The sequence below is a fragment of the Odontesthes bonariensis genome, chromosome 10, assembly GCF_027942865.1.
Source record: "Odontesthes bonariensis isolate fOdoBon6 chromosome 10, fOdoBon6.hap1, whole genome shotgun sequence".
Lineage (NCBI taxonomy): Eukaryota > Metazoa > Chordata > Actinopteri > Atheriniformes > Atherinopsidae > Odontesthes > Odontesthes bonariensis.
In genome coordinates this window covers 24,437,769-24,452,802 of record NC_134515.1, presented here as the reverse complement: position 1 = coordinate 24,452,802, position 15,034 = coordinate 24,437,769, and the positions used below count along the sequence as shown (strand labels likewise).

General features: G+C 40.3%; 1 protein-coding gene across 1 annotated transcript in view; it reads right to left on the bottom strand.

Annotated features, from left to right (window-relative positions):
* The window catches only part of plxnd1 (plexin D1), a 65,791-nt gene that overhangs the window by 45,261 nt on the left and 5,496 nt on the right, over positions 1–15,034 (bottom strand). The window contains exons 3-7 of the mRNA XM_075474806.1: positions 13,188–13,319; positions 12,130–12,230; positions 7,318–7,447; positions 4,183–4,360; positions 3,827–3,935 (exon numbers count right to left, since the gene is read on the bottom strand). Of these exons, the coding sequence (XP_075330921.1) occupies positions 3,827–3,935; positions 4,183–4,360; positions 7,318–7,447; positions 12,130–12,230; positions 13,188–13,319 (650 nt within the window). The remainder of the gene's footprint in view (positions 1–3,826; positions 3,936–4,182; positions 4,361–7,317; positions 7,448–12,129; positions 12,231–13,187; positions 13,320–15,034) is intronic.

Here is a 15,034-nt window from a genome sequence, read left to right as displayed (position 1 = left end):
GCTTAATCTGACCTGTTTTCACTGCTATAGTATCTCCTTGTGATCGTTCCCATGCAATAGTTGAGTCTGTGGCCAACTCTGACTAATTCTGAGTGCAACACAAACGGAGAGGCTGAGCTGATTACAGGCATCAAAGTTAAGCTTTAATAAAAGGAAGTAATGATTAGTCACAGTAGCAGACACACAGTTACAGCACAGCCAGCAGAGAGGTCAAACTGGGCCAAATCTGCTGAGATTAAACTCTCTGAAAAACTGCTAAATGATGATGCGTGAGTATGCATGCTGTCGCTTGTGTTTATATCTCTGTGAGATCAGACTCGAGGTTTACACTGCCTGTATGAAGGCATTTCAAAAAGAAAGTCCATCAGCACGTTGTTAACTTCTCGCAGTTCATGCTCGCTGGCTCAGTGCCCATGAGCACAGATTAAAGAGGCACAGGCTTTACAAAGGTTGGATGTATAGCTGAGATGATACAGGGCAGAGTACGGGGATGTGGACAGAAAAATGTGTCTTCCAGATAAACTACCTAAATAGAACAGAACTTATAAGTGTGTGAGTAGGGTGTTCATCATTGTGGTGCCTCTGGGAAGAGACAGATGTCCCACACTAGGACTGATAGTGCCTCCAGTGATAGCAGCACTCAGAGGGGGTCTCTAGATTAGGTGGAGAGGGGTGAGTGTAAGAGGATGCAGACATGTAATTGAAACGTGTGTGTGTTCTGATTAGAAGCAGACGGACCCCTCAAGGCTCTTATCAGCTGCAGCTTTTCTGTTTTTCCTGACTCCCTGTCTGTCCTAGTAAAACACCTAAACCTCACCACCCACACACGTTCACACATGCACATTTTTATTGCAGACTGCCGGCATAAACACACACGCTCTTCGCTTGACCGAACACTGACAGCAAATACCCTGTGAAACTGCCCACCCCAAGTCATAATGACCACTCACATACACACACACGCTAAATACACAGTCAGGCTCACACTCTCAGGGCCTCTCAGTAGACACAGCGGTTAAACACACATCCTCAATCACATCTCTGTCAAAGAGAAATACGTTCAGCAGAAAAGATCAGTTTCGGGGGGAGCGACACAGAAAGGACATAGAAGGAGGAGCTAAAGGGCAGAGACGGATGAGGAAAGAGAAAAATAGAGGGAAAGAGACATAGAAAACTTGAGATAAAAAGCCAAACATACACGCACAAAAAGAACTGTCCCTGAGAGACAAGGGAGAGACAAGAGTGAGAGAGCAGGTTAGGTGTTAGACTGGAATGCTCTCATCTGGTTGCCATTAACACTTTGCCCAGTGACCACTTTCAAAGAAGAACTGTCTAAACAAACTCACGCACAACGCACCCTCACAAAAACACACACTTCTTTGAAATACATACAAACTGATCCAGTTCACAAATATAATTTAGTGAAAATACTGTCAGTGAGGTACCTTGACCCAAATATCAGTAAAAAAAAACATTTCCTCCAGTGATTCATAATTACATTTTTGTTGATTTGCTGAAAACACAAAGACACACACGAAAAATAATTACCAAAAAAAAACCGAGTCAAACTGAGTCAGCCAGAATATTCAAAATCTTAATTGCTGGTGTGAGCCGTGATATCAGAAACATTACAGATGTCAGAACAATTTGTAATCAAGTCGGACCACCAAATTCAAACTGCCATTATGCCAAATTTCAAGCTCATCACACATCCATTGTGTTTACATGCAAAGTAATGGCTCACGCATTGTCTGTGGTATTGTACCAACAGACCCACGCACGCACATGAAGAACAGGCAAACTCAACACAGAGAGGGCCCATCCGGGATCCGAACCAGCACCCTTCTTACTGTGAGATAACAGGGCTAACCACCACACATCTGTGCTGAGAACAGTGATGCTGTGGTGATTGGCTCAAGATGACGTATCATGTTTGGTGGATGAGTCTGTGGAGGATATCTTCTCTATTGATATGAGAAGACGAACACAATGTTGTGTTCAAAATAATTGTAATAACAGTTTAGAAAAGAGAAAAGGCAAGTTGATCAAGAAAAAAGATTTGTGTGTGTGTGTGTGTGTGTGTTTGATCATTTGTCCAGATGTAAGACATCAGTATCTAATAAGAGAATAAACTTGACATATGGCTCTTTTCAAGAAAAAAAATCTCTTTGTTTGTTTGAAGAAACAAACAAACAAACTAATATCTTGTTTTATTGAGGATAAGTGGATCACAAAATTCGCTATTTAAAAAAACAGCAAGCAATGATTAAGATCAGATAGAGTATAGCAGTTCCGCATTTTGGAGTGCAATACTCATCCTGTGAGAATGGCACTTTGCTCATTATCACCTTAGACAATCCACCATCTAATTTCACACCTCTGGACCATGCCGAGCGCCGAGGCCATGTGCACATATTGGGTGCAGTCTTGCACGCACATACCTGCAACTGCTGTATTCACACCTCGAAACTGCTTTCAAAAAGTGAACAAAAGGAAGGAACCACAGTGCTTTTTGATCCCAGTGAATCAGTCAAACGCACACAGACACGCTGATGGCGCTCTAAGCTTAAGATCTGCCCATCAGATAGAGTGGATCCTCTGACATGGTCCAACATGCAGGAGGAAGCCAGCTGGATTGCCTCCAGATACGAGAAAACCCTCTTTGTGACCAGGCCATACGAGTCTCAGTCCTTCACAAAAACAAACATCGGCATGATCAACCAGGCAAACATATCTAATTTCCTTTGGCTTAACGTTTACAACATATTAATCCAACATTTGATCCTACACTGAGATTTCTTGAGTAAGCCAAACACACAATAAGCCCTCCAAGAGGACATGTTGGCTGTGTTTACCCACCGAGGCCTAAATAGAAAGCAGTTGATGAGGAGACTGGGGACATGGAGCAGACAAATGCAGGAGAGAAGCTTTGTTTTGCTTTCACTGTCCAGCTGTGTGTGCACATCTGAAATGCCTTAAAGGGTAAAGGGGATATTTTGGTTGAGGTTTGCTGTTTAGGGATCGCTACCCTGGTAGTTTGTTGGTATTTAGTCTCATTTTAGGCAGGTTTGTTTTGAAGGATCTATTACAAATCTAGTAGCCAGTGGCTGAAGGTCCAAAAGGAGGAAGCACTCAGTTCCGGATATTGAATAAAAGTAAAAATACAAAACAAAAAATACCTATCCATTTAAGTCCTATCTATGTAAAAATATAAAGTTATTATCAGCAAACTGTCCTTGATGTATGAAATATTGAAGTCTCAGATACTGAAAAAGTGGGTCAAGTTACATGTTTCATTAGTAGATCATTATTAATCTTAATATACAGTTCAGCAGTTGGCTTGGGTCTTCTTGTGAAACCGAATCAGGACAATCTGACTTCTTAACATATATTTAGAAACATATATTTAGAAAAAAAAAAACTTCTCAAAGGGGAAGTCATTCCTGGTGTTACTGCTAACAACTGATCTGAGCCGTGACAAGGAACGTCAACTAGACGTTCCTTTTTGTGTGGGAAGTGTGGGAACTACCAGCTCAGTCTTTCACGGTGTTTTTGCAATTTGAATGTTGTCTTAATGAGAAATTCTTCATCTTACTTTTTGTCAATAACTACCTGTTAGAAAAACATTTCTCGAAGAAAAATATAAAGCTATAGAAATGTTCTCATTACTTGCAACTCAAAACTGTATAATTTTTGAGGAAATTAGCTTTCTACGGCTACATTCTAACTAAATGAATCAGGATGTAGGGGAATATAATGAGGCTTTTAGTAGGCCAAGCAAAATAAATAATCACTAAGTGCCAATAAATGCAAACGTGAGACTTACGACATCTTTGGGTGTATTGCTCCAGTCCTCTCGCAGTCATAGTAGATAAGGCTCCCAGATACCACAGATGTGCCATTCACTTTTATCGCCACAGAAACAGTCAGGTAATCTACAGAGACAAAGCCATATGCACAACAGCGCATGTCAAGCTCTGGAGCATTTAGAGATTATAGCGCTGTCATAAGCAAACTAGAAAGGAATGCAATTTGATGCTACACTGACTTTTCTGCATTACAAGAGATGAAATGGGAAATTACATTTGCTCTTGTGAAAACAAAAGAATTAAATACAATAACTCTACTTGTTGCATGCGGAAAAATATGGCTGTCAAACGCAGGCATGTTCGCGTGGCTCACCTGTGCCAGGGAGGATTGATTGGTAGTGTTTTCGAGAGAGCAGGGGACAGGTCTGGATCTGAGCGGGGCCGTAGTCCAGGTGCACCGTGGCAGCGGTAGAAAGCCCTGGGCTGTACTCACACTCCACCCGGGAGCCAGTCAGATCAGGAACACTGCCATTTATAAGGATGCCAACAACCTTGGACAAAAACATGTACAGAAGTAGAAAACATAAATAGCTGCTCATCTTGACCAAAATTAATAAGATTTTGAATTCTCCACTGAATTCTCACAAATATGTATTCCAATTCAGTTTATGTACACTCAGTTTAAGATAGTGGGAGGATGATGTTGGCGTTACTTCAAGATTGTTCAGGAGTTCAGGCAGAGAAATGGAGAAACTCCTGTGTAATGAAGAAACAGATGGCAGAGTGCTACTTTCACATCTAAATCTGGGTACGTGATGAAGTATGACAGACGTATAATGAGAAACATAACACCTCCCTGACATGTCTGGATTTCAGCTAAATGATTTAAATGTGAGAAAGAATAAGAGGGGAAAGGGGGGCTGGCGAGGATCGTTAAGAAAAGAGGAAGAGCAATATTCTCCGTCTCAGCAGGCAGGAGCCGAGGTGGTCAGCGGCATGTGCTGACATGTCTTAAAAATCTGCACTATTGTCTGGTGGAATTGATCATTTCCTGGCTAAGGCCCTGACTTCCTGCCTGCTGCTTCCTGTTTGGGGAGACAACCTTGAGCAGAGCTTCCTTCCTGTGGTTCAGGCAGGCGGTGAAGCAATCGCAGCCATCTGAGGACTGATCTTCCTAACAAGCAAATGTCCACAAGTAATGAACCAATTAATGATCTGTCATCTCTGACTTCCATCAAATTAGGAGCTGTAATTAAAGGTCAAATATATTCGAAGTGTCAGAGGTCAGCCATCTAATCATGGCTGTGTTGTCTCTCCGTAACATGATGTACTGACTGGAAGAAATTATTGAACACAACCGTTTGCATGTCATAACACTCAAGTATCATGCAGGCACTCTCTGGACCAGGATATATTACCCTGCCAAGACTGATTAAATCAGACCGGTGGCGTCACATGAACTGACAATACCGCCTATAAACAAACCCCTACAAGATTAAGATGAACATAGCAGATTGTGAAAGTGATGCTCATCATCAAAGTCAAAAAGATCTTAATATTGCTTATCTTGATCTCAGGTGTAGCAGAAAAGCCACACTTTGTTTTTGCACATGAAAAAGTTTGACTAAACACTGAAAGTTGAATGTGCAATTTAAATCAGCAGAAACAAAAACTGAAGTGAAGCTGATTAAAATCATGCAGTAGCATAGATCTCCTTTTAAAAGAGCTACGTGATGAAGCACAGCAATCACACTTTCCTTCCTTTTACACAAAATGCAGTGGGTGACCAAAATGTTTTCTCATTCAAACTCTTAACCTATACACCCTTTTGTGCATTTTTAAATTTATTACATTCTGCTGTACTTACACATAAGAATAAGTATGACGGGGTCGGAGTATGACGATATATGTTACAGCCTCCATTAAAGACTTGTGTCATTGGAGGAAACTTAATGAAGCTTAATGAAGACCAGAGGCTGTTTTGCACTGTCAAAAATGTATCTTAAATTATTTTTAGGACACCGTGTAAAATGTAAATAGAAACAGAATGCAATGATTTGCAAAATTTCATGAAGCACTTTTTTTAAATTCACGGTAGTTTAAAGAAAAAGTGAAAGTGAGACATTTTACTATTTCCTGAAAAATATAAGCTCATCTTGAATTTGACAGTGGCAGCCAATCTCAGCCTGGAAAAAAGGACCGGAAAAGTAAGAGGTACTAAAAAGAACCAATGTAACACCTAATTAGGTTAATTGGCAGGAAATTAACTAGGTACAAAAAGAGTACTTTAGAGATGTAGAGCCTCTCAGAAGTAAGTAAAGATTGGCTAAAGTTCAGCAAGAATAACCTTCACTCTGCATAAAATTGTATCTTCCATCATCTACATTCAGAGAATCTCTCGAGGATATTATGAATGTCTCACTTTCAATTTCTGACGCGTTTTCTATATTCTATTGTGAGTGTGTGAGTGCATGTGTTTATGAGATTTTTTTTTGATCACAGTATTTTGTTTTATTTACATTTTACACAGTGTCCTAACTCTGGCGTGTGGTAAACCCCCGCCCCCCTTAGCCAACTCTTTTAACTGGAGAACAGGGTTTATTCATAGGAGGAAAACCTAAAAGTTTACAAGATCCAAACTACACAACAGGGTTACGTGTGCGAATGGACCAAATGTCAAATGTCGCAACTTAGAACAAGAGTTCTATGCTTTCACTTATAAATTTAATTATCTAATTTTGACAAAAAGTTTTTTTCATCATGCCCAACCTCTTTTTCTACGTATAATGGCCCACGCACAAGATTGTAATCTCCAGTAATATAAAAGAAACTCAACAAAATCTTGTTTGTTGAAATATGCAAAGCCCTTTGAGAACCATCAAGGGTGTAACTGAAGTCCATTATCTCAGGTGATTTATTTCAAAAAGAGACATTTCTAAGCTTATAATATGTGACCATACATTTCTCTTCAAGCTTTGTGCTTCAGAACATTCCGTTTGAAATAAAGCTTTAATTACTGAAACAAATTAAAGACTGTGTGGGCAGTGTAGCTCTTCTAACACACACACTGTTCAAACTTCAAACACTTAAAAGCAGTTGGGCATCTGGCTGTTAAATATTTCTCAGGTTCCTGTGTGTCATTCTCTTTAGCACAAAAGAGCTCGCATGTGGCTCAGAGCTGAGAGTCGTGTTTAAACAGAGGTGCTATGTGAGAGATAGGAGTGAACAAAGACAGTATCGTCTCAAAGCAGACTGCTAATTGACAAGCTGAACATCAGAATGAGGTTGTGGCGGCGGAGCATCACTGACATGATTTTAACAGCAGAGAAATAATAATAGGTTAGGCAGTAACAGAGAGAAGTGTCAGGTTATAAATGTGTGCGTGGCATCAGCTTTAAATACACTGCCCTCATTGCAGTCATACCTTTTGTAAAGATCAAAAGTCGTGCCTGTTTGTCTTATGAGAAGGATGTGATGGCAACAACAGTGCGAAGTGAGTTCATGCTACCTTGATGTCTGCTGAGATGCTGATCTCTTTGGGCGTCAGGGTGATGGACGGACACTGCTGGGGGCCTTCACCCAAGCTGATCCAAGAGCGTGCCAACAGCCCCTGAGCACACTCCTTCTGGATAGTACATCTGGACAGAAAGTGTCAAAATTGAAGTCATATAAGAAGATACTGTCTTTGACAGCTAAATGTGACATGATGTGATATGTCGTATTTAGCTTGAGTTTAGGTGACTGCACAAAGAGATTTGGTTTCCTAACTGGAGGTTTTATGTGTATTTAATTAGCATTTGCACGTTACCATCTTGTTTGCTTGCTCACACTAAATAATAAGTGCTTGTCATTGCTACAGGTAGTTATCAAGGCCACAGGCTTACCACAGTGAATGTGAGAATACATAGTTTCAAGGTCAACATTTCATCTTTTGCGAGGAGAGCACAAACTTTTCAGTTTGCATTTAATTCCAGGACTTCTCACCATTGGGTTTCACGGTCTGCTTCCTGCAGATTTATGAGGTGCACTGGTCTCCTAATATCACATTCAGACCTCCACTGTCAGTTTTCCTGGCTCGACACAAGAGACTACTTGACTCCAGGTCACACACAGTGCTATGGCAACGCATCCTGCAGGCGCCAATACCAGGGGCCAGTTACAGTTATCAGAATGAAACAACTACCAACAGTGCATAGATGAATGTGTGTGTTTGTTTGCTTGGACACACATAAAGCATACTCTGTGCATGTGTGCTAATCTGTGAGTATAATGAATGTCTAGGACAGAGGGATTGTAAAAGGGCATTCAACAAGCAAGGTGGTCTCCCTCTCTGACTTTTGCTTCACTAATGAAGTTCACTGTTGGCACAGGGCTCAGTTCATCTGCAGTGCACACTGGAAGGACAAAGTGACCTCAGAGTAAGGAGGAACCAAAGAGACCCCATTTAGCCACGTCTTTACACACGCCACAGAATGAGTTTGGCACATCCCAGTCACTCTCACACTTTGACAGTTGTTTTAAAATAAAGCGTGCCTCCATGTGCCTGCATGCCTGTGAGTATTTGTGTTTGGAAAAAAAAGTGAGCGTCCACGTTCTCAGTCCCACTGGCACTTACAGCCCCAGTGGGGCCGTGAGGTCGGCTACTGAGCTTAAAAATAGAAATGGCGGCTCTACAAACAGTGGAAAAAAACCCAGACAAAAACAAACTCATAAACTCTGAACATACTCTCAATGGTCACACTGAAATAGATATAAAAATACACCGTTTGATGATTAATATGTCACAGTCTGTGAGTTTTGGTTATGTTTTTGGTTCTATCTTAGCGTTAGCACCAAAAACATACCTGACACGCACAGACTATGACACAGTATTGTTTTGCTTTTAATTGTACTTTCGTTTTAACAGTTGTTCAATGACTACATCTGAGAATTTAGTACAGCTGCTAATATAACACCCAAGCTTCAGATCACAGCTACAAAAACAATTCTTTGTCGATTCAATGGCCCACCACAGCTGAGCTAAAATATCTCAATAATTATTGAATAGACCAGTGTGCTTATGGCGTCGTTAAGAAATTCTAAATAATTTTTTCTGATTGGACTGTTCTTTCATCACCATCAGAAGTACAAAAGTTAATCTGCCGCCATCTTGCTTTCTAACATGTAATTCTGTGCCAAAGTACAGCCTCTATGGCATGTTTCAGTCTTTTTAAACACATTTATTTTGCTTTATGTGCCTAAAAGACTTCTGTTATGATTGGTCAGCCCATTAGTCAATAGGAATCATGAAAGAATGTTACATGGTGATATATATAGATGAATAACACACAAAAAAGACTAATAGGAAAACTTGTTTTGGTTTGTATAAGATTACAGCAGAAGCTGGGTACATCCCGCACAAGTCGATAGTCTATCGTAGGGTAAACACAGACCTATTATCCTATTTTCCAAATTGCCCACACATGATTACTCCACTCAACTTAGGGACAGACAGGAGGAGAGCTGAGGCGAGATGAGAGGCATTTAACAAAATGAGAAGTCCTTCAAAGCCTTCATTTTACACCGATGTCAATCAAATATGATGTGTGACACACCTGCATCGTCTAGCCATTGTTTACTTGCAGCCTACTGCAGTAATACATGGCACTGTGATGCATACAATGTGCATTATGTTGCATATGTATTGATTTTATACTGGTGGCAAATTCTAGTCCTTTAAAAATGTAAATGAGAAGAAGCAAACAGTAGGTATTACAGATAAACTAGAACAATCTTTTTTTTTTTTTTTTTTTGCTTAATGTTAAAATTTGTCTAATATAAGTGTCTTATTCTAGTTAGATCCTATAACATTGCCCTACTGTATCTCATGACATTTTTTGGTGGCTTCTAGCAGTGTCTTTGACCAGCCTCTAAATCATGCCAACAGATGAATGTGTATAGTTGTCCGTGTGCAGGGTTCAGAGGCTTGTTTTTATGTCAGTGACATTACATCTCACAAGTGTGAGGAGAGCATAAGAGCTAAAAATTTGAAATAGAAATCTCTAGTGATGCTTTAAGTCTCAAAAGAAAAGGACAGAAAACAATCGTCTAGCCAAGTAATTCGTTATTTAGTTCTCCAGTTTCCACAATTGTTTTTTAATATGGATTCATAGCTCACCAATTATTTCAAACAATAGTTTCATCAAATGTTGCACTATGAGGAAATAAATTCAAAGTAGTTTACTTTTCTCTAAAAGACAGATACACATTGAAAATACAGCTCATGTACACATTTACACACACTCCCCTTCTTCCTCGATGCACTCTGTTGCCATTAAAAGATTTTCAAACAGCTCCTTAAAATAAACAGAGTCCACATTTGCAACTAAAATATGACCTGTGAAAACTCATCACCTCCCAAGTGTCTAATAAGGTGGGAATCAAGTGAGGCTGTTAAACAGCAGCAGAGCATATGAGCTTCTAAAGTACTCACACAGACACAAACACACACACAGTCACTGTGAGATAAGCACATGCAGATAAGCATGATAATTTGTGAAAAGCAAAGATGGCATGTCATGCATAATTTGATTCAAATAAAGATATTTAAGTGCTTTCTTGCGACATGTGGGAGATTGAACCAGCGCCAGCATAAAAAGAGTGATCAAGGACTGTGCTTTATCTCTGGTTGAGAAACAAGTTCTCTCTTTCTGACAACAATGCAGCCCCCAATGAGTGAACAGACATGTTTTCATGCTCGCTCTACATGCCAGACGCACTGAGAAACGTCAGAACCATGCATAAAATCAAACAGGCACCCACAGAGACAGTGGTGGCTTCACAGATTGTAAGATCTAGTGGTCCTATTTTTTCTTGTTTTTTTCTCAGTCCACAGAGTCTGCAGTTGTATCAGACAGTGAGGTGATGGAGGAGACTATCCACCCCCACACTTCAACCCCCTGATCCCCCAGGCTCTGAAGCCACAGTGCCAGCACATCGGCCGGCAGGACTGGCCAAACAGTGCATCAAACGCACACACTCTCATGACATCAGTTCCCTGGCCTTCCAGAGCCAGAAAGCGACACGCACTCTTGCTGACACTTGCACGCAGGCTTGCACACTTTGACATTTCCTTGTAAAAAGAGCCAGTGTGCACTCCCCCTCCCACCACCATCATCATCACAATCAACGCTTCTTTGTAGGGGGATAGCGAGGTGGACGAGGGCACTGGGGGAGGAGAAGACAAGAACTGGGGAGACAGAGCGGCAGGCTGAGAGATGGATGGGTAAATTCTCAAAACTACTGCAGAATCAGAGGGCAAGAAATAAACAAAAAGGAAGCTGAAGACTCACAAGGGTAAAAAAAATGCAGTGAAGCAAAAAAGGGACTGGGATAAAGAGATGACAGATAGATAAATAAGGAGAAGAGACAGGGAGATGACAGTGAGACAATCTGACCACATACACACACTCATCAGTTCCACTCATGCAACTCTGAAAGGCCTCTGGCAATGCCAGAACCTCCATTGCTGCAGCCCAACTCATCACAAAATTCCCTATCTCGTCTGATCTCGTCTTAATCACCAAGCAACCAACCAACTCACACACCAACACGCAGACAAACAAACACAGCTCGACAGCACACATATTCTCCCAAAAAGCAAGTCAGCACAGGGCCAGAGAGCCAGTCCTGACAGAGCCACATTAATCACAGTGTACTCTCATTCGCTCACAGCTACACTCCAGCCAAGTCACTCCTCGATGGGAGCTCCCGGCCTCTCACACCCACCCCAAAACGCCAGAGAGCCAGGGGAACGCTCCAAACAATGATGTTACTCCCAAGTCTGGAGCTCAGTGAAAAACAAATCAATTTTTATCCAACAACAGTCTTCCAAAGCAAAAACACACTACGTTACTGCCAAGGCTCAATCGGCCGGGCGACATTTTGAAATTAAGAGTGACGATGGTGAAAACAAGAAAAATAGCCTCAGTGGTTTTACTGAATCACACGCTTAAAGCATCAGAGTGAAAGGCAGAAATTTTTTTATGGTGCTATCAATCTTCTTATATTGCTTCAAAATGACCATTAAGTCAACTAGATCATTGATACAAACAGTTGCAGCTAGATCCCCACTTCAAAACAGACAGCAGAGGAAGTGAACATTTCTATGCTTTTTGATTATGTAAAATAGCATGTGACGTGAGTGTGACACCAAAGCATATGATAATTTGATTGAATCATCATTCACTGGAAGCAGAGAGGAGGCCAAGTGGAAGAGTTTCCATGTCAGTGAAGACGATTTAAATTAACAGAAGCTGTAACTGACGGGGGGGTTTCCCACCTGTTCTCCAGAGTGCACCAGCCACAGTGGGCGTCACCGGCTCCCAGACAGTCACTGCAGCTCTTCCACTGGTCACATTCGGCCACTTTTACTCTCAGCATCTGAGTACCACACCACAAAAAAAGAAAACACACACAAAATATATTAAAAAGATGGCAGAAAGTGATTATTTCCAAATGGCTGTAGGCCCGTAAAATAGTTATCATATCAATCCAAAAACAACTAGTACATTGATCAACAATGAAAAAAATTGCTGCAGCCTTACACATAACAAGCTAACATTTTAACAGACCATTTATTACATTAGAGCTGTAAGCCGGTATAAGATCTACAATGTCTTTATTATAGAGAGTAACTCTTATCTCATCATTATCTATTCATTTACAACCCCATTGTATGGTGGTTAACTCTTGTGTAATGTACAACACACATATATATCTTCACATATAATTGTGTTACACAGACAAATAGATACTTTAAAGTTTTGGAGGCAGCAAACAATTCACCCTGTCGCTTCTTTGTCTGAAAGGGTCCGTGTGTTCACAATGCAAACAAACACTGAGAGATTTCTTTTTTCAACAAAGTTAATGGCAAAATGGGACGATCAGTTAATTAAAAAAGGAAGGCATTTAGTTATATTTCAAATGTGCGAATGGAGTTACAATTGGCATAGCAAACTAACAGCAAAGGAATGTTGTTATAATAATTTAATGAAAGACTATTTGTCCAATAACTGCATCAAATATCTGATTTGACTGAAATTTTAAGAATAGCAGCAGGAAGCATGGTGATTTCATCTCATGTGTGCAGTGTGACATAAGTACTGGAGGTGCAGCCACAAATGCCGTCATAAGCATAGTGGTTAAAAAACCGACTGGCTTTGAAATGCAGCACTGAAAGTTACAGAAGGCTTCACTACAAATGTGGCTTTGCTCTGCTAAATGGTGTTAAAAGGGGCCTGCTGAATGGGAGTAAATGTATTCTGATGATAGTTCTATTAGGCAAATTAGGTGATAAAAGTTGAGCAACTGAAACCTTGCATGTGGTTTTGTTCTTACATGGTGAGAAGTCATGACATATAGGAAGTTACTGTCGTTGGGATCGAAAGTCATGATGTGGTGGACTGCCTCGCTGAATGGCAGCTTCAGTGTCCACTGATTGGCCACGGACATGTTCGGCAAGAGGGTCAGCTGTGAACAAGACAGACATAGGTTGCAAAATAGAGGAGAGAAAAAAAAAGAAGATTAATTTAACAAACAAATGTCAACTTGACAAGTCCTTGCTCCATATTCATACTTGCCTCACATTCTCCAATATTAAATGCTGAGTGTAAGCCTACATTTACTGTTGATTGAGCAGCTAGGAGTAAATCCAGGGCCTGATCTCATATTCGGCACATCTGGATTTTTGTGTATTAAAAAAAATGTTTTGTGTATTAAAGTTAGTATTTGGGAGGATTCAGAAGACTGCAGTTGCACTTCATAGTTTGTGTTGGAAGGTCAGTACACTGGAACTATTTTTTAGTACACGGAATACCCAAAATCACCCTCTACTCATAGTGGGCTACATATTTTGCCATTTGTTAATCCTGTCCAAATGTAGAGTTAGATTTTATATACCCTATTTGATGTACTTAATCTTTTCCATAATGCCCCATGAAAAGTAATGTAGAAACAATGGTCGCTCAGCAAATATGTACCAAATATGCAAATATGTGCCAACGGAAAAAGATTGGTGATCAACAAGACCTGCAGCAGCTCAAAAGCTTCATATTAAATTGTTCCTGTTTTATTTTTGATACATTTGATGCTTTTTTTTTTTTTTACTTTTAAAAGCAATCTAAACTATGAATCAAAACTTTTTTATATCATATAAGTAAGAAGTATCTTTTGTAAAATAACAGATTTTTAAGTGTATTTATTCTAACTGCAGGCACGAGACAAATACATAAGCTATGGCACAACAATAAAGTAAAATTTTAAATTAATAATGTGAACAGAGCAGAAAATAGCAACAAAAACCGCTCAAGGCATTTAGCATTAATTCAATAATGTAATCTTATGTTCACTGAACTAAAAAAAAGAGTGAATTGAGTGAGCGTGTAATTTCGGACAAAGCGTATGCCTTTTTTACTTCCTGCTCATAAAGTGCACGAATAGCAGCAGCCACACAGGATGCATATATTGGATGATGTAACTGTTTGTGGATTTAAGAGGGGAACTATATGTATTGTGTGAAGGCAGTATAATGTTGTGGGAGTGGTGAAGCCCCCTGCTGATTGTTAAATCCACCCCAATTATTCATTCTGAGGACCGGAAAATGGTAGTTGTACTAGAGGGCTAGATGCTGATGGCTGAACTTAAGTTGGCTGAGCCTCCTCACTCATCTGCATTTAAAATACTGCATCGGTATCTGCAAATTTGGAAACTTGAGCTACAAACAAAGAGCAACAAAACCCCCTCATATATGTGTACATATAAACACTCGATACAAGATTTAGTAAAACATGTTTTATTAATATCGTTCCATGTTCTGCCCTCTCAGACACATTTTAGGAAACTCTTTGTTTAAGCACTGCGCCTAATCTTGGTCTGCCGAGCAGTGATTTAACTACACAGTGGCCTTCCTACAGCCCAAGATAATAAAATGGTGACATGTTCTCACGTACGCACAAACATACGCACACACAGACACACACGCAGAGCGCGTTGTTGTTGTAGAAAAAACAAACTGCGCTGAGTGAGACTTCCTGTCACGCAGACAGTGAAAGCTCTTATTTCTCTGATTTGTTGGGTCTTTTCTCCACTGAGACATCCTGAGGAACTGGCAAACTGAGTGGAGTCTGTGACAAGCATGGGCTGTGTCACTTCTCCATCCGCTGGACACACAAACACGCCTTCACACG